The sequence below is a fragment of the Martes martes genome, assembly GCF_963455335.1.
Source record: "Martes martes genome assembly, chromosome: 5".
In the NCBI taxonomy this organism is placed as follows: Eukaryota; Metazoa; Chordata; class Mammalia; order Carnivora; family Mustelidae; genus Martes; species Martes martes.
Genome location: NC_137892.1, coordinates 105,798,413 through 105,818,208, shown reverse-complemented (window position 1 = coordinate 105,818,208; position 19,796 = coordinate 105,798,413). Strand labels below are relative to the sequence as shown.

The following is a 19,796-nucleotide window of genomic DNA, read 5'->3' as shown; positions in this document are numbered from 1 at the left end:
CTGATTCAGTTTCTGGAAAGAGCTCTTTTCTGGCTTGCAGATGGCTGCCTTCTCCTATATACATAGCTGAGAGAGACAGCAAGCTCTGATGTCTCTTCCTCTTCTTATACGGACACCAGCACTATTGAATCAGGGTTCATCTTTATAACCTCATTTAACCTTTATCACTTCCTCATTGGCTCGGTCTCCAAATAAAGTCACATTGAGGGTTTAGGGCTTCAACATATGAATTTGGGGCGGGACACACACACACACACACACACAGTCCATAATATTTACTAAAGCTTTATTTCTTATAGTAAGATTATGGAGATAATTTTAGTGCCCATCAATGGAGGAATGGACAAGTAAATTATATCTATATTATGTACTAGTGTGGGGAAACGTTCTATATATTTAAATATATATGTATATGTATATATATGTGTGTGTGTATATATATATTTGTTTAAGTATACATAAATTTCTTTTTTTTAAAAGATTTTATTTATTTATTTGACAGAGATCACAAGTAGGCAGAGAGGCAGGCAGAGAGAGAGATGGAGGAAGCAGGCTCCCTGCTGAGCAGAGAGCCCCATGTGGTGTTCTATCCCAGGACACTGAGATCATGACCTGAGCCAAAGGCAGAGGCTTTAACACACTCACTGAGCCACCCAGGTGCCCCATAAATTTCTTTTTTTAAAGTAGGTTCCATACCCAGCATGGAGCCCAACTCAGGGCTTGAACTCACAATCCTGAGATTAAGACCCAAGCTGAGATTAAGAGTTGGACGCTTAACTGACTGAGCCGCCCAGGCACCCCTCCAAAATATATTCTTGAACAAAGCAAGCAAATTGAAAAATGCAATTTGAACAATATATGAATCATCCACATTAAAAAAAATACAGAAGACCCTCCAACTATATCATCTCACTCTCTCTGTATAGATAGGTAGATAGATAGACAATCTGGAAGGAAAAAAAATCACACATAACTATTAAGGGTGACTAACCCTTGGGAATAGGAATGGGAATGTGGAAAGAGGGGCACTCTTACTTTTCCACTTTGTATAGGCTTAAATAATTTTATTTTAAGAAGTGAGCATTTGTTATGTTTGTAAATCTGAAAAAATGCAATAAGTGGTTTTGTTTTTTTTTAACTGCTTGATTCCATGAGATAGTATCTAGACTAGGTGCTTAAAATATTTAAGAAACAAATGTATTTGTTTATATAACATGAGATATGGTTCCCACATAGCTCAGGCTCTGTGCAGAGCTGCATTTGAATAATCACGGTCCAGAATCCAGAAAGAAAGTACAAAGTAGTTCCAGTTTATACTGGCATGGGCTTAAAGAATACTAAGCTCTCCTTCTCCATTCTCCTACAGCTCCTCTTGAGACTTTCTCATGCCCAGATCTTTTTTTTTTTTTTTTTGTAAGATTTTATTTTTAAATAATCTCTAATCCTCTGTTTAGTCCTCCCTCCCTTTCTCAGCCTTTCTCAACTCTTTACATATACATCCTTCTAAGTCTCAGGATTTTCTCTAGCAATTGGCTATACTCTGCATATCAAAAGATCCAAGAACCAGACTGGTGAAGACTCTTCTTTATTTGGGGGTGGGGAACAGCTTGTTCCCTTTCACATACTAATTTCACTGATTTCTCCAAATTTAGAATTTCGATTCTGTTAGTTAATAGCTGATTCACCTGTATTACAGTTTATCTTCCCAACCTGATTGTATTTGGAGAAAAGGAGGTGGGGCACCGCTCTCACTATTTTTATTCCTTCCACAATTTCTTAAGTTATTTAATCTGTTGATGTAAACAAGCTAATTAGGGGAATCCTTAAAAACGCACCAGTGTCCGGGGGCTCCAGGGGTCGGGGATCCTCTGTCAAGATGTAGTTTGTTGAGAATAATAATTTCCAGACTCACTCCCAAAGAGTCTAATTGAGGCCTCTGCATTTCTTATAAGTCGTATGTTTTCTTCACAGGTCAGAACAGTCGAAGCAATATTAAAGCTTAAGAATTGCACTGCCTCAGCGACTGGACCCACACATACCCCTCCAAACTCTTTCAGAGGGATGTTAGCATTGGACTTGGAGCTAGAGCATCCTGTCTTACCACTTCATCCATTTGGGCACTTGTCTCCAGAGTGGGGATAGTCACATGTGCCTCACAGATCTTACATGGGGACGTATTGTGGGTATGTAGTCCTTTTAAATAAATCTTGTGTCTGGCGAAATCAACCAGGGTTGGCCCCTGCCCTGCTCATATGGAAGAGGATCACTCAGTCCCCTTTAGGCCCCCAAATGACATCAAGATGAGAGATTTCTACTTCAGAGATGTCTCCTCAGAAAGGAAAGAGCTATAAAAGCAGCTGAGTAAGTCCGAGCAGCAGCTACATCTTTTCTCCCCAAGAAATAATCAGTAATCCACTGTTTCTGGCACCTGAAGCTTTAACTTTGGGGAAACAATGAACTCTGAGCCCAAGCCTTCAGGTAAGTCAAAATCCCGAGGTGGTTATGCTTGTCTGGAGACTTGAGAGGCACGAAGTGATGGAGAAAGGTGAACCGGCTCGCCCTCCCTCCCTAATACAGCTAAGGGTTGCCGTCGCCATTTTGCAGGGTGGGCTGCGCAGAATCCTGGCGCTAGGCCGGCCCGCCAGAGCCGGAGAGGACGTGGACGGGTTGGAGGGGGGCAGCGCGCGCTACCAGGGGAAAGCACGCGTGCGCACAGGCGGCAGCGGCGGAGGGGTGGGGCCGGGGTAGGAGTGCGCGTGCTCGGTGGGAGCCCGCGAAGTACCTGGAGGAGGTGGGGGGCGAGGTGGAAAGGAGTGGGGTTGAAGAGCGCTTGCGCGAGAGACGGACGGTCCGGGGGAGGGGGGCTCCCGAGCACGCGCGCGGAGACGGGACTTGGGAAGCTCTCGCGAGATCTTCACGATGCTATATATGTGCGCAGGGAGCCCGCGTCCTTTCCCTGGTGTGATTCCGTCCTGCGCGGCTGTTCTGTGAACTGTAGTCGTTTATCTCCGTCCGCCTTCTCTCCCACCTAAGTGCGAGCCACCCCCCCATGGAAGATTCGATGGATATGGACATGAGCCCCCTGAGGCCCCAGAACTATCTTTTCGGTAAGTGCTGGGAGGTCGGGGCGAGGCCGACCAGGGCCTGGTGGCTTTGAGGTGGGGGGGCGGGAATCTTCCTGAGGCCTGGGCTGGTAGAGAAAGCTAGGCATGCTAGAGGCCTGAGGGAGGGAAGCGAGGTGCCGGGGCCCTGCAGCCTAAGAAATGGGAGGTCAGAAAAGGAGAGCTGGAGCTCGAAGCGGTGGAAGGAGGGGCAGCCTGAAGCCTGGGGCAGGAGCGATCCGAGGCCCTGGGCCTGAGGTAACGTAGAACCAACAGGCTGAGGGTTCAGCTTCATTTGGGGGCACGCGGTAGAACCACGGGCATGATTTTCTCTTGGGCTGTGTGATTTCGTAGGCTTGTGACTCTTGGCTGGTGTCTTTCATGCTGGGCCCGGCCTTGGTGCTGGAGGTTGTGGGAATCCGTGGTGTGGGGCATGGTCTTGTTTTCTGGGGGAAAAGGGTATTTAGAGCCTGGCGTTGTCCTCAGGCCTCAGGAGTGCGGAGCTCTAGGGCCGATATTCAGCCCCGGTGCCTCGGCCGGTTGCGGGGGGAGGGGAGGCGCGGCCCGGCGTGGGGAGGCCGCAACCGCTGGGAGCACGTGGTTGCCACGTGGTTGGGGGAAGGAGGGGGTGTGGGCACTACATCCGGGTCTACCTGGTGTCTTGTCACCCCGGAGCCCGGCATCCTGGGGCTTAATTGAAGCTCATGGGCGGGAAATGTTGGGTAGAGTGGCTGATAGAGCCAAGATTGTGGGAGTCTTTGTTCAGTGCTTAACGTCTGTGATGGCAGTTCTCATTTATAGAGCGCTTTTTTTTGTTCTCACGTTGGTAGATTGAATTAGCCCACTTTGCAGATGACGGTGCTGGTGCTCAGAACTTAAGTGACTTAACGAAGGTTGTGCTTGTAGATTTAAACCAAGACCCTTGCCTCTAGAGCTGGTGCTTTATTTTTTCATTTTTGGAGGAGGCTGGTGGAGACTGCCTTCTGTGACGCGCTGAGCAAACAGCCCTTTTGAAAAGATGGGAAATGTGTGTAGGGTCGATAAGGGCTGGTACTGTTTAGGAATCTTCCCCTCCCCTCTCCAGAACGCAATACCGTAGTAGAAAGAGCCCAGTTTTGGTTTTCAGTCCTCATGAAATTGTCGAAGCTCTTTTGTCAGGCTTTGAAGTAAGTGCAAATCCTGCCCCACGTTTGTTCTTTATATATCATGCTGAGATTTGTTAATTGAGATAACATTGAGGCATCTGTGTACCAGTAACTGTTAGATGGCAGTTAAATGGAATCATTTAGTTAAAATGTTATTCTGATGGTCCTTGAAACAACTTGCCTGTTGATGGAATGGGAGTAGATAACTCGCACTGTACATTAAGGCTTTTATTTCTAGCCGTTTTGAATAGCCAGGGTTTTTGATCAATTTATACCATATTTTTGTGTTAATCTTTTCTACTGGAACTATCCCTGGTATATGTCTATTCTTAAATATAATTTCTGAGCATAATTTAATGTATATCGTTTCTGTTAATTTCAAATAGGGATATTGATTCCTGTAGTAAGTTTTGGTTCTTTTTACATTTGTAGTTTTTCTCATAAGTATAAACTCTTCATGTAGGTGTTCGTGTAACTATTCTCATTTTTCAGTTTGCCACTTGGGTGCTTAGTAGGGTAATTCATCTTTTTTAAATAGTAGGATTTTATCAATATTGTACATTAGACTTAGTTTCAGATACAGGTGTCAGTTCCAGATTTACTCAGTCTTCGAGCCTGTTTCTACCTGAAAGTGGTAATAGTAGTGTAGTAGAAAATGAGATAGTATAGTGGGAAAGTGGAATTTATAAAGCCATGTGTGGGTGTTATTTGATGTTTACAGACAATTGTTCATGAAATCCAGGAAGAGCTACTTCTGCCCTGCCTTTTGGTAGCTAGAACAGTAGAAAACTTGTTCAGCCATCTTCCCTTAAGTTTTCAGTGATATTCTTTGTTGTTTTTTTGCTTTATTTACAGGTTGTGAACTAAAGGCTGACAAGGATTATCACTTTAAGGTGGATAATGATGAAAATGAGCACCAGTTATCTTTAAGAACGGTATTTACATTTTCCAAAATAAACTTTTTCTTGATAACAGCTTGTTTGTTTTTGTGTGACTTAACACTTTGATAATATTTTTTTATAACTGAGTATTGTATATATGTGATCGTGCACTTGGCATCTTTACCTCTCAGTTGGTACTCATGTGAAGTTCAGTCACACTAATGTTCAACTTTCCATATTTATGTATTTTGTTTCTTTGGCTGCATTATAAAACCCTTTAGGGCAGTGATGAATCTTTTTTGTACTCTACAGTAGGGCCTGTAGCCTTACTGCCTAACTTGTGGTAGGTGGCCAGTAAATGTTAGGTGATCCATACTGTGGGTAACTGATACCTACCACTATGCCATCAAATACATTTCTGTGCATTTATTCAATTGTATCAAATATTAGAAATTGATTGGCAAGGCGACATAAAACTTGAATGTTGTGCACAATTAAGTTTTTTATCAGTGGTAATAACAGTTTTATAATTGCTTTTTTTTTTCTTTGAAGACAAATTTTGGGGGGATTGTAAAATGCGAACTTAAGCTGAAATACTATTTTTGTTCACAGGTCAGTTTAGGAGCTGGTGCAAAGGATGAATTGCACATTGTTGAAGCAGAGGCAATGAATTATGAAGGCAGTCCAATTAAAGTCACACTGGCAACTTTGAAAATGTCTGTACAGCCAACGGTAAGGGCACTTAAACTTTGGAATTTATGTCAAGGTCCGATTCTTTTGCATTAAAGTAGATGTCTAAGACCAAGGACTTAGAAAGGAGGAATTTCCTTTGGTTCTTACTAGTAGCAGTAGCTGTGTTTTCTTTCACTGTGGGGTTGAATGATCAACTCTTGAACATAGTGGTTTGCTACTTGTTTGTCAGAAGTGGAAAAACAGGTTCACTGGTTTGTTCATTTGGCTTATGAGTTTGCCTATAATGCCCATTAATGCAAACATTTTTCTAAGTTTGTCGTGAACAGGTTTTTATACTGAACATTTAACCTTAAAAATTTCTCCTTTTTAGGTTTCCCTTGGGGGCTTTGAAATAACACCACCTGTGGTCTTACGGTTGAAATGTGGTTCAGGGCCTGTGCATATTAGTGGACAGCACTTAGTAGGTATGTTATTATGTATTAGGCTATTTATTCGCAAATGCAGTTGCTTTGTTCCCGTTTGAACTTTGTTCAGTAGTTCTAATACTCCTGTCTTCATAATCATTCACATGGAAATAACTGGAAAAGCCTCCCCCCACCCCATTTAAAAGCTAGGAGAGTATTAGCCATGGAAAGTCCTTTTAAAAAATTTTTCTGTGCCCTGTTTGCTGTTTTTCTAGTAGATCTTTGTTTTTAAAAGCTCACTACTCTATGTTACGCCTTTTTTTTTCTGAGTTCTTCCTTGTCAGTTGAGTTTTAATAGTGGATAATAAATTTATTTTAGCTGTGGAGGAAGATGCAGAGTCAGAAGATGAAGAGGAAGAGGACGTGAAACTCCTTAGTATATCTGGAAAGCGTTCTGCCCCTGGAAGTGGTAGCAAGGTTCCTCAGGTAGGTGAAATTAAGCTGGATATCTTACTCTGGCCTTCAGTTTGTGATTAAGGTCAGTACTTGTTCATGAGTATATGGGTGTATATATTTATATATATATTTTTTTCCTTTAAGAAAAAAGTAAAACTTGCTGCTGATGAAGATGATGATGAAGATGACGATGATGACGACGATGATGAAGAGTAAGTATAAGTAGTATGCTCTTAGAAGCTTGACAGGTGTCCGGGGGTTAGTTTATGGAAATTATTTACTATAGTTATCCTGTGGAATTAACATAATTAAAGGGTAGATGGCCAGTGGTTGTCATTTCGAGTTAAAATAGCTGAATTAAAGAATGTTACGGGATTAAGAGCCTTTACAGTGCTGTAGTGTATTGCAAATTTTAAAAGAATATGCAGTATTTCCTAAATGTATTTGATTAGCTTTTTTTTTCTTTTTTAGAGATTTTATTTATTCATTTGACAGACAGATCACAAGTAGGCAGAGAGGCAGGCAGAGAGAGGAGGAAGCAGGTTTCCCGCTGAGCAGAGAGCCCGATGTGGGGCTCGATCCCAGGACCCTGGGATCATGACTTGAGCTGAAGGCAGAGGCTTTAACCCACTGAGCCACCCAGGCACTCCGACTAGCTTTTTTCTGAGGAAGAGTTAGTGAACCTGTGATAATAAGTCTGCTGGTATGTTTTTTATTGAATGCTGTATGATAAATGGTTTGGGTAGAAAGAATCTGAATAATTCCAGCTACATTCATTTGTAAGTTGTTACTTCATGGTTTTTTCCCCCTCACAAAGGATTTTGGCTCATGGTTCTTTGGTCCTTACTGGTAAAATAAGATTCTTCTAAAAGAGATTAAGAATGAGTGCTTGGAGGGCCCCTGGGTGGCTCGGTGGGTTAAGCTTCTCCCTTCGGCTTGGGGCTTGATCTCAGGGTCCTGGGATCCAGCCCCACAATGGGCTCTCTGCTCAGCGGGGAGCCTGCTTCTCCCTCTCTGCCTGCCTCTTTGCTTACTTGTGATCTCTGTCTCTGTCAAATAAATTAAAAAAAAAAAAAAAAGAATGGGTGCTTGGGTGGCTCAGTCAGTTGGGTGTCTGCCTTTGGCTCAGGTCATAATTCCAGACTCCTGGGATCAAGCCCCTCAGCAGGGAATCTGCTTCTGCACCTCCTGCTGCTCATGGGTTCGCATGTGTGCACGCTCACTGACGCCCTGTCTCTCCTTCTCTCTCACATTCTCTTGTGAGCTCTCTCCTGTAAATACAGTATTTAAATTAAAAAGATTAAGAGGATGTTCGTGGAGGATTTAAAATTGGGGTGGAAACAATTTAATGATAGGTCTATTAAACTTGATCAGGCTGAGGTAGAGTTATATGCACCTAAAAAATAAAATGCTGTTTGTAATTGGTCTTTCCTATGTGCAATAATGTCAGTAACTTTTGATAAGTTGAACTTTTTAATTATCTGTCAGGCTTTTTTCCTGAGTTCCCAGGTTGGTCCATATATATGTGTGTGTGTGTATATATATATATATATATGTGTGTGTGTGTGTGTGTGTGTGTGTATGTGTGTATATATATATAGAGAGAGAGAGAGAGAAAACATAATTCAAACAGAATCTAAGGTCTAACACATACTAGGTAATGATCAAATATGAGAGTTAGGTTTTCAGTAACCTCAACTAGCCAAGCTGGTAGTTATTAAAAAAGCCATTTGAGCATGGCAATGAAGCCTGTAAAGTAGGAAAAGACAAAAGAGTTGAATGCTTAAAAAAAATGCAGGATCACCTGCATATCAGACTTAGAAACAATATAGTTGTTGTTTCACTGTTAATTACTTTGGAGAATAGTTTTTATCAGTCAGAATTAAAATGATACACCCCAGGAGAAGAATGGGAAATGGACTTAAAATAGAAATGAGAAATAGGAATGGTATATGTGCTTTGAATTTTACTTAGTCCTTGATCTCACATTACCTTTGTGTAGGTTTACTGTTTATGTCCAATAACCTATTCAGTGAGGAAACAATCCCTTCTAGGAACGCTTTGGAGTGGGACCCAGTTGTTGTCTTTATTCTGCTTGGGTTTTGAAAGATTTCCTGTCTTTAAAATGGGTATGTTTCTTGATACAACCACAGTGTAGAAGAGTTTGTGTTCTTCCATGTTCCCTCTAAGTTGTCTTTAAGTTTGATAGTGAGGGAGGAGTGAAATAAATATATATAGATGTTAATCAAGGTCCAGAATACTAAGTTTTCATATAAGGGAAGAAAGGGTGGGTGGTCAGATAAATGTATAGGTAGAGATAGTTAAATAAAACTGCTTGTGATAATTGGTTTTATAGAAATTCTTGTCATCTTGTTTCTAGTGTGGGAAGAACATAACAGGGATTGGGCTCTAAAGCCAAAATTGACAGAATCACTGTTTAAATTAAAGGACAGTGTATATATAGGTTTTCTTGTACTACCTGGTATCTGGCAGTCATATTAATTTACCCCAGTTCTGGAAAGATGGGTGTTTTCTTGGTGTGGGTAGATGAAGTTGCTTAATTTAGAGACTAGTGTGGAAAAGGAAAAACATTTTAGTTAGTATAAAAGTTAGTTTTTGAGGTAATTAAAATATGAATTAGATTTGCTATTAGCTAATACTTACATGAACGTCTCAAAATTTTCCCTATAATTTACCAGTTTAGAATTAGAATGCATAATTCAGTGGTTCTTATATTGCATAGTTGTGCAGTCATCACCACAATTTCAGACCATTTCATTTATTCAGAAAGAAACCATACTATAACTTACATTTATATTCTCCAGCTCTACTCAACCAGTAATGTACTTTGTCTTTTATGGATTTGCCTATTTTGGATATTTCTTGTAAATGGATGGAATTCTGCATACAGTATGTGATTGATGTCTTGAGTCTTTCTTTTTTTTTTTTTTTTAAAGATTATTTATTTATTTAGTTGACAGAGATCACAAGTAGGCAGAGAGGCAGGCAGAGAGGGAAGGGGGAAGCAGGCCTCCCGCTGAGCAGAGAGCCCGATGTGGGGCTCGATCCCAGGACCCTGAGATCATGACCCGAGCTGAAAGCAGAGGCTTTAACCCACTAAGCCACCCAGGCGCCCCTGATGTCTTGAGTCTTAAAAGAATCATGCATGTTGTAGTATTACTAGTACTTGTCTTGATATTATTTGAGTTGTAAGAGGTTTTTTGTTTTGGGACAAGTACCACCTTATCAGATACAAATATTTTCTCCCATTCTGTTGGTTGTCTTCCACTCTTGAGTGGTATCCTTTGCACAAAAGTTTTTAGTATCCTCATTGTCTTCTTTGTAATTGAAGCATAGTTGACCATACACTGTCACATTAGCTTAAATTTTTGTTTTTAATGATTTGTGAAATCCATTTTATTTATTTTGCTGCTTGTGCTTTTGGTATTAATGTAAGAAGTAATTGCCAACTCTAGTGAAATCTTTACTATGTTTTATATTTAGATCTTTGATACATTTCTGAGTCCGTTTTTGTGTATGGTGTGAAGTGAGGGGGACCAGCTTAAGATTCTGCATGTGGATTTCCAGTTGTCCCAGCACCATTTGTTAGGCTTCTTTCGCCATTGAATTAACAGTGTGATCACTGTTGTTGAAAATATAATTACTATAAATATATTGGTTTATTTCTGGGCTCTCGTTTTATTAATGTGTGTGTATCGTTAAGTGCTGGTAAAACAATTTGATTTCGGTTGCTTCGTAGTTTTTGTGGGTTTCTTTGAAAACACTAGATGAATCCTCCAACTTTATTTTTCAGGATTGTTTTGGCTGCGTCAGGTTCTTCAATTTTGTTACAAATTTTAGGATCATTTTCTACAGAGAAGTCAGTTGGGACTCTTAGGGACTGATGAATCTAGATTATTTTGGAGTTGCCACCTTAGAATATTTCTACTGATCTGTGAACATAACATGTTTCTATTTAATTTCTTTAAACTACGACCTCCAATTTTTTTACTCATTTATTTGTAAAAGAACACAGTATTTACCATCCTAACCATTTTTTAAGTGTGTAGTTCAGGAGTGCTAACCATATTTATACTGTTGTGTAATAAATCTTAAACTCTTATCTACTTAATATTGAAAATAGTACTCATTGAATGAAAACTCCTTTCTACCATTCTCCAGCTGTCTGGAGCTGTCTGGCAACCACCAATCTGCTTTTGGGTTCTTAGGAGTATAAAGATTACTTTTGATGCCTCATTAAGTGGGATCATGTAGTATGTCTTTCTGTGACTGTTCTGTTTCAGTTAACCGTGTTTTAAAGGTTCATCTGTGTTTAGCATGTGACAGATTTCCTTTAAAAGTGAATATTCCAGGGGCGCCTGGGTGGCTCAGTCTTTTAAGTGTCCGACTCTTGATTTCAGGTCAGTCATGATCCTCAGGGTCCTGAGATTTAGAGGGCTCCACTCCATGCTTGCTCACTCTCCCTCAAATCTTACCCAAAAATATGAATATTGTAGTAATAACTAGGAATATTCCATTAATTGTATACATGTCACATTTGTCATGTTAATGGATATTTGGGTTGCTTCTACCTCTTGGAAATTGTGAATAATGCTGTAATGAAGATGAACGTGCAGAAAGCTCTTCAAGATCCTGCTTCTAATTCTTTTTGTCAGTCCCCAAAAGTCTGAAAGTTATTGTTTTGATTGACAACACTTGCAGGTTCATCCAATTTCTACATATTTTTTTGGCTTATGTGAGTGCATTGAGTCAGTATTAATAACTCTCTTCATTTGTAGTGATGATGATGATGATTTTGATGATGAGGAAGCTGAAGAAAAGGCTCCAGTAAAGAAAGTAAGTAGGATACAATGGTATGAGGTCCGAAACAGCTAATAACAGAAATGTTGGAAATTTTTTAGTGCTTTTCACTTGTTTTGTAGTTAATGAAAGCTGCCTTGGGAGGATTTGCTGATCTCATACTTACTATAGTCCTGTCATCCTAAAAACTTTCCTAGTAGTGAAGAATGATGTGTTTTCTTTATCCATGGGGCCTCCTCCCACTTTATTAGTTCTTCACGCCTTTTGTCAGAATGACTGCCTGTGTCTTAGCCTGACTGCTACATATGTAGTTTTAAGGAAGTTTTATTTGCACTCATGTTCGTTGTTTAGGAGAGGGCAGTGATTAAGATTAATTTCCATTTGCAGTCTATACGAGATACTCCAGCCAAAAATGCACAGAAATCGAACCAGAATGGAAAAGACTCAAAACCATCAACACCAAGAACAAAAGTAAGTGGCACCATACACATAAATGCAGCTTTCATTGAAGTAGTTAAAAAATTACAAAGTTCTCCTGTGGAAGAAGCTAGTCTGAAATTTGACATTGTTTGGAGAACCCTTGTAATTGGTGTCTTAAAGAGCCAAAGTATGCTTGTTAGTAATTATTGTCCTATGTATGACTGCTGGCATTTTAGTGGAGGAGGATGCCAACAGAAAGATTCTTAGTGCATTACAAACAGTTGTGTCCTGTAAGGAGTTTGTTGAAAGTATTTTATGGCATGGTGCAGTTTTTCAACCCTGGCTGTGTGTTAGAATCTGACAGCTTAAAAGAAACACAGTACCTGGGCTTGGAGATTATTAGAAGCTGCAGGATGGGCCTCCAGCATATCAAGCTGCATTTACTTGCTTCATTTTTGGGGCCTTTGGGTTTCAAACCTTTAAGTGGTATCCTTTAAGTGTATCTAAGTGTAGAACTGATCTGGTGTTGAATTACAAAAGCAAGCTCAAAGTATTCCTATTCCTTTCTTAAGGGATGATACTAAATAATCAGTTGTTCAGACGTTAATTTGAAATAACAGCGTAACTCCGTACATTTTATAAAGAGGGATGGTAAATAAAAGGGATTTTCCTTGAGAAAAACCAGGTAGATAGGGGATGGGTCTTAAGAGCTATACTCTAAGGACCTTTTGAAATTCATCTTTTTTCTCCCCCTGCCCAGGGTCAAGAATCTTTCAAAAAACAGGAAAAGACTCCCAAGACACCGAAGGGACCTAGTTCTGTAGAAGACATTAAAGCAAAAATGCAAGCAAGTATAGAAAAAGTGAGTAAAAGGATCTTTCTTTAAGAACTGAATAGGTTTATTCCTCCCCATGTTAAGGTAATACTGTTGTGAAGGCTTGGAACTTAGAGTGCTCCTTTTTTTTTTTTTTTTCCCCTTGCTACACCTGCCCCTTTTGTGTTTTTTTGGTTGTTCTTTTGTTTTCAGAAATGGATTACTTGTTTTTTCACATTTGTTCCTAATCTTGTGATTTTTTGGTGTGTACTTGAATTTACTTGAATTTTATTTTATAAAAGAAATACAAGTAAATTGGTTTTAAGATTCATTCTGATCTTAAATGTGTGCTATGGTGAGTGCTGTGAATTGTGTAAGACTCAATTCACAGACCTGTACCCCTGAAACAAATAATACATTATATAAATTTTTAAAAGTTCAGTAGATTCCTTTGCTTATTTTTTTGGTTGTAAGATGCTACAGAACCAGCAGAGGGCGTTTGGGTTTTATAAAATTGTAAGCCACTGGAAAAGTGGACAGTGTTGTTGCTTGGTGGTGTAGCTAAAAAAATACTCAATGACTGACTCTAGTCAAACATTTTCCAACAAATTGGAAAATGTCTTTTTCTATTTGCTTTTTATACTGAGATAATTACTGGTCAATACATGTAATAGTATCTTGAATCTTTAATAACACTTAAATTTAAAAGCCTTTTATCTTAGTGGAAATGTGGGAAGAAATTAGCTCTCATCCTGCTGCTTGATTGGGGAGCTCAACTAAACCTTACTGAACTTGGACTTGTAGAATATGGAATAAATAGTTTAAATGTCTTGAAACATTTGAGAAAACAATTCTGAGTTACGATATAAGACCCCAATTAGTGAGAGTGAAGGCGGGATGGTGAAAAGAAAAGTTGCTGACTCTCCTTTACCCATGTTTTTCCTGTGCTTTCTAAGTTTTACCTGGCTTTGCTAGATGTCCTTGTGCAGTGAAGGGTCAGTTGGAAAAATAATGTTTAGAACCAGGATGTGTTCATTTGTGCTTTGGTGCTATGGTATACCTTTCTAGCTTCTGGTATCATGGCTTTATTTTTATCCCTTGCATACAATGCTAAAATGACATCTTTTAGATCCCCCCCCCCCATTTTAATATGGTCCTATCTCCTTGATTTAATTACAGGCGAATTGAACAGTCCTGGGCACTACTGGTAAATTAAGCCCAAGCTGGGGAGAGGAAAAGGAGAGACAAATATAGTCCATACTGACTGTCATCAACAATCCAGACTGAAGTTTCAAATACCCTTTCCTGATTTGCCACCCACCCACACCCCCTTCCAGGCTGGAAGCAATCTCATTCTTGATCTCCTAAAGCACTTTCTTTTGACTGCTGTGATTTCAGGATCCCTTACACTTGACTTTCTATAATGTGTGCAATTGCTTCACTTCTTGACAATGTTTTAATCACTTCTGTATCTCCCTAGCTGCTCAATAAATATTTTAATGAATCAAATAAGAATGTATGTGACAATAATTTAAAAATTGGAAATTACAGTGAGGTTTATTTTCTAGGTTATAGAGGTAGTTTAACTATCTTACACCATACATCTGATCCCTAAACTGTGGCATGATTCCTTTGGCATTTTGAAACCTTGATCTTTTAAAATGTGTAGAAAATTGAGGTTAAAGGAAAATTAAAATTTAGTTATAAAAAGAGGAAACAAAAAGGATATACTTAGTGTAAATAAGATCATTCAGAAGTAGTGATGAATATGAACACCTCAGGGTATTTTGCAGTAATTGCTATGTTTAAAAATACTTGGTGATGAAATATTTTGAAAATAATTTGGTGCTAGTAGTATTACGATTTCTTCCCTGTATCCATAATTGATGAAGGAGGTTCCAAGTTACAATTAGTGAAATGTGGGGCTAATTTTCCCTCCCATTCGACTTCACAAATGTCCTGAACTGACTCCCAGGTTAGCATAGTGCTGGACCTAGGTTTTTAGTAAGTATTAAAACAGTTTTGATTTTTTTGTATGTGGTACTCAAAAAAGGGTATACATTTGTTTTGTATTTGGTTCTGGGTGGTATATAATACGGTAGGCAGGCAGTTGACATTTGAGGGTCTGAAGAATCTCAAGTGTAGCTTATATTTTGTATTTTTAGACAAAATATATTTTCTAAAATTGGAGAGAATTTGAGACTTTGATAAACTTAGCAGTATGGGAATACTATGAAAGACCTAACTAAGGTTTTTTCCCCTTTTTAACTTTAAGTTCAATTGATTAACGCAGTGTGTTAGTTTCAAAGGTAGAGTTCAGTGATTCATCAGTCTTATACCCAACATTCATTACATCATATGCCCTCCTTAATGGAAGACCTAGCTCCTAAGTCTCGTTGCCCAGTAGGTGTTTCTGGGCCTAAAAACAGTATTAAAATGAAAGAGTTGAATTGATACAAAATGAACCAGTGATGTGTGTAAATAGCATGAAAATATGTGAGGAATTTCATATCTCAAAAACAGTGTTTCCGTACTTACCCTTAATAATCCTTTTGTCTCCTAGGGTGGTTCTCTTCCCAAAGTGGAAGCCAAGTTCATCAATTATGTGAAGAATTGCTTCCGGATGACTGACCAAGAGGTAACTGAATTTTCAGGACATATGACCAAATCCAAGTATTTTATTGTGACTTACTTATGATTCTTTCAGTTTAAGTATTGGCTTCCTTTTAAAATGTTCCTAACCACAGATAATACTTCAGATTAAATACATGGGAACTTTTAAGGATTTAGTTGGTAGAGATTGAGAAGATAACTCTTCAGTATATTTTTCTCAGCTTTTGATAATAGTGGGTAAATTATCTTTTTGGTTCCTGAACTTGCTTTTAATTTTGGTGCTTTGTTGGTTAAGGAAGTATTATTCTGTGGTTTCCTTGCTGCTCCATTTGAGTACTTAAGGTAGTCTGGACTTCGGCTTTTTTTGTGAGTTGGCAGAGAAGACCATTTTCTCCATAGGTTTTCGGGGAAGCACATTTTGCTGAAATCAACCTAAAGTGTAAAATCTGGAAGCAAGAAACCAAATTGTAGTTAATATTCAATATATTAGTTTGAGTCATCTGTTAAGTTTTATATTATGTGTTATTTTGTCAATAGAAAAAAATGCATTTGTTTTTATTGTCTTATTTATGGTTGTTGACTCAGATTATAAAGGAAAACGTAAAAACAGGTAAGGTTCCTAGGCATCTTATATATACAGAACACACTTTTGTCAAGAATCCCCAAGCCTCAACTTTTCTCGGTAAACGAGGAAATTTTGTCAGTTTGAGTTTATTTTCTGCCAGTTATTTAAGTACTTAGATGACTTAAATGGCAGTACTGTTTATGTCCAGTTTGAAACCCATTCAGTATTTCAACACTACTATTTGTGAGGTCAGCCTTAATTGGCATGGCTGTGAAATGATGAAATTCAGTCTTGCACTCTTTTGGTTGCTGTTCTGTTTGTGTATATTTGAACCCCAAAGTGCAAGTGTGAATTTTCTGAATAGTGGACATCTGTTAAACAAAAATCTTGTGAAAGTGCAGTATGCAGCTATTAGTTCAATATTGTGTAGTGGAAAGTAAGATGTAAACCAGCATTTACTAACAGGGAAGCACAAAACAAATGATTTCTCCCACTAGTACCAAAGGAAGTCGTGAAATAAAACTTGGAATTAAGAACAATTCAGGGGAAGAAAAAATAACCGAAGTTGTAAAGGACTTCCACCCAGTATATCAGTCTTGGCAGCTGAAATGACTGAATTCCTGCTTTCAGAAGTATTTTCTGATTCTAAAACTGAAAGCCTGTTCTCAAGTGCAAGGATGAAATTTCTGAAATATTCAAATGTAGTTTTGCTTACTATTACAGAGATTTATCAAAACTATTAATGTGCCTCATGTTTTTACAGCATACTTACAGATACAGGTTACAATGTATAAACATTTTTTTCCATTGCTTGTGCAATTTTTCTAGTGAAATAGTTGCTTCTGAGGATTTGGCTAGTAAAATCCCTTCCAGATGGGACTTGAGAAATACTAGCAAATCTTTGCAAACGCTCTTGAATTAAGAGTTAATGAAAACAATTGTACTGCTTTTTGTGGAGAAACAACAGATGAAATTTTGGTGAATGTTTTTGTAAAGATAAAATGTTTACTCAAAGCAGTGATTCTACAAAAGGTGTTTTGCTGTCCTCATATTCTGCATAGTACTGCCCCGGTGGTGTCCGATGTTTCTTTTGACTAGAGTGTCAGGAGATTGTTCTTCAGCATTTATATTAAACTGAGGGAGGATTTTTGTGAGATTTACTCACTTTTGATACTCTTTTCCTTTGTGTTTGAAACCCAGTGACTGTTGAATAATGGTAATTTTCAGAGTCCCATTTGAAGCACTGGAAATCATACTTCTGAAGAAAAGACTCTAAATGTTCTTAGTGACGTTTTTAAATGGTTAATTGAATAAAGCCTACATTTAGCAGTAGGATTATGTAAATGCAGAGAAGTTCAAAAAACTTACTGTAATGTACTCCTGTTGTCTTAAAAGGAACTTGTTGAAGGCTGTAGAGTTGACAAACATCAAGACTATTATTTTTATTTGTATTTTTTAAGGTTTTTTTCTTAAGTACCTCACATCCATCACAGAATTTGTACCACAACCCCAAGATCAAGAGTTAAATGCTCCACCAACTGAGCAGCCAGGCATCTCAAGATGCCTTTAAAAAAGAACATTCTCTATGAATAGGAAAAGAAATGCTAACTTGAAGTGGATAATTAATAACTATACTTAGCCAAGATTGTCATTTGAATGATTCTTTTACGTGGATGTTAATACTAGCACGAGAATAAGTATAAATTTCATCATGTGTTAAAGGAGGACATAGAAATGGACAGAGATGCCCTTTTTTTTTTTTTTTAAATTTGACAGGCAGAGAGGCAGGCAGAGAGAGAGGAGGAAGCAGGCTCCCCGCTGAGCAGAGAGCCCGATTATGGGGCTCCATCCCAGGACCCTGGGATCATGACCTGAGCTGAAGGCAATGGCTTTAACCCACTGAGCCACCCAGGTGCCTCAGAGATGCTCTTTTGTCAATAGACAACATCAAATCATTAGATTTTAAGAATGGAAAACAGATTATGTCTTGGAAGATTGGTGTTAAGTGATTTAACAAACAAGAGCAAGTGTGAGTAGGTAATCTGGTGTGTTTCAAGTAAATGTAATTTTTTTTAGTATGTGTCCCATAGGCTTAGAAATAAATGTTTAACTGTGTGTTCTGTATTTCTGCTTGTTTAATCTGGCAGCCCTAAAGCAGTTTACATTGGGCAAACTGGCTTCCCTACTCTTGCATTTCATTTATCTAAGCTGTTAGATACATACTAGTACCATTGACTCTGCTTACAAAGATTCACATGATTTTAGTCTGATTTGAAGTATTTGAAATAAATTATGTCTGAGTATATATTTGGTTGAAATTAGTTCTTAATTACGTAGTGAACCTTTTTGGTGGTAAGATGAAAAAGAGATACGTTGAACTGTACAAAGAGACATGGTTTAATTTATTGGTGTCTATGAAGTGTTGTGGTTCTTTAACCGCATTTCTTTTTTTTTCCAGGCTATTCAAGATCTCTGGCAGTGGAGGAAGTCTCTTTAAGAAAATAGTTTAAACAGTTTGTTAAAATTTTCCGTCTTATTTCATTTCTGTAACAGTTGATATCTGGCTGTCCTTTTTATAATGCAGAGTGAGAACTTTCCCTACCGTGTCTGATAAATGTTGTCCAGGTTCTATTGCCAAGAATGTGTTGTCCAAAATGCCTGTTTAGTTTTTAAAGATGGAACTCCACCCTTTGCTTGGTTTTAAGTATGTATGGAATGTTATGATAGGACATAGTAGTAGTGGTGGTCAGACAAATGGAAATGGTGGGGAGACAAAAATATACATGTGAAATAAACTCAGTATTTTAATAAAGTAGTACTGTTTCTCTTTCTGTTATTTACCCTTCTTATACTTTGTCAAAGAAGTAAGTGTACATAGTTAAAAGTGTCAAATACTATCCTAAAATCCCTTCCCTACCCCTCCAAATAGTTCTGCTTCTTGGAGTTAACCTATTTTTCATCTTGAGCATTTAATGTTTAAAACTTCCCACTTCTTAATAACAGATTATAATTATGACCATGTGGGTGTGTTTCCAAGTGTTCAGACCACCTATCCACTTTAGCCCAGTTTTTACTGCTAAAATCTGGCATGTTGAACATGTTGCAGCAGCTTTTCTCAACTTGGGTTCTTCATCTAAAGGGGAATGAATTCTGTTGACTTTTTTCGATTTCTAAAGGACGAATTCTGTTGACTTTTTTCAGTTTGCCCAAAAACGCATAATTTACACGTTTTTAAATCTGTAGGAGAAAGATTAATTTATTGCATGTGGTGGTTACCTGAGGACATTTAGGGGCTAATTCTTGGCATCTTTTATCTGTTTTACCCTGTGCCAATTGTATGATGGTTCTGTTAATTACTCTTCCTCCTCTTATTTTGCTGTGGAGTCTCCCAGTAGTTTGCTAATACCTGGAGGAAGTATTTTCTGACTACTTTTAATCTGAAAAGTCCATTTTTGACACAATTCACTGCTGCTAAATCTTCTCAGAATTTTAATTGTGCCCTTTCTGGCTTACTCTGTTGCCATTTTCATGTGTTGTCTAGGACCAATTTTCCTGAGAACTGATTAAGAGTGCCCTATTGCTGGTTTCCTGAAATTTTATAATTTGTCTTGTTCTGGGCCGTGGGTAGACTGGGTCTGTTCTTAAAGGAGTCTCTAATTTGGGGCCATGTTCTTGGAGATTTTGCTCTCCTGTTTAAAGTCTGTCTGTTCTTGGGCCTTTGGTTTGACGCTCTTGGATGTTTTTCATCATTGCTTTTTGTTTTCACTTTAGGAGAAAGGACTATTTTATGTCTTCAAATTTGTGTTGGTTTTATTAACTTCCAAATGCTCTTTGGTGTTTGGGGGACATATTATTTGAAGTTTGAAGAAACCCTTTTCACCCA

The 19,796-nt window shown here is 38.5% G+C and overlaps 1 protein-coding gene across 2 annotated transcripts; it reads left to right on the top strand.

Moving 5' to 3' along the window:
* Nucleotides 1-2,784: 2,784 nt before the first annotated feature.
* NPM1 (nucleophosmin 1) lies at nucleotides 2,785-18,749 on the top strand. 2 transcript variants are annotated; one of them, XM_080804191.1, is made up of 11 exons: nucleotides 2,785-3,107; nucleotides 5,102-5,181; nucleotides 5,740-5,859; nucleotides 6,191-6,284; nucleotides 6,604-6,710; nucleotides 6,825-6,892; nucleotides 11,480-11,537; nucleotides 11,889-11,972; nucleotides 12,682-12,783; nucleotides 15,299-15,373; nucleotides 18,372-18,749. In XM_080804191.1, exons 1-11 carry the CDS (start codon nucleotides 3,050-3,052, stop codon nucleotides 18,408-18,410), a joined length of 885 nt encoding a protein of 294 aa, XP_080660317.1. In that variant the 5' UTR covers nucleotides 2,785-3,049; the 3' UTR covers nucleotides 18,411-18,749. The 2 variants fall into 2 exon arrangements, with proteins under 2 accessions (XP_080660317.1, XP_080660318.1); XM_080804192.1 differs by lacking the exons at nucleotides 15,299-15,373; nucleotides 18,372-18,749 and adding an exon at nucleotides 13,915-14,241 and having other exon boundaries at nucleotides 2,908-3,107.
* The last annotated feature ends 1,047 nt before the right edge of the window (nucleotides 18,750-19,796 follow it).

Coding starts and splice junctions, on each gene's coding strand:
- NPM1 (XM_080804191.1), top strand. CDS start 3,050: ATGGAAGATTCGATGGATATGGACATGAGCCCCCTGAGGCCCCAGAAC. Junction 6,711..6,824: donor GTGGTAGCAAGGTTCCTCAG/GTAGGTGAAATT, acceptor TTTTCCTTTAAG/AAAAAAGTAAAACTTGCTGC. Junction 12,784..15,298: donor TGCAAGCAAGTATAGAAAAA/GTGAGTAAAAGG, acceptor TTTGTCTCCTAG/GGTGGTTCTCTTCCCAAAGT.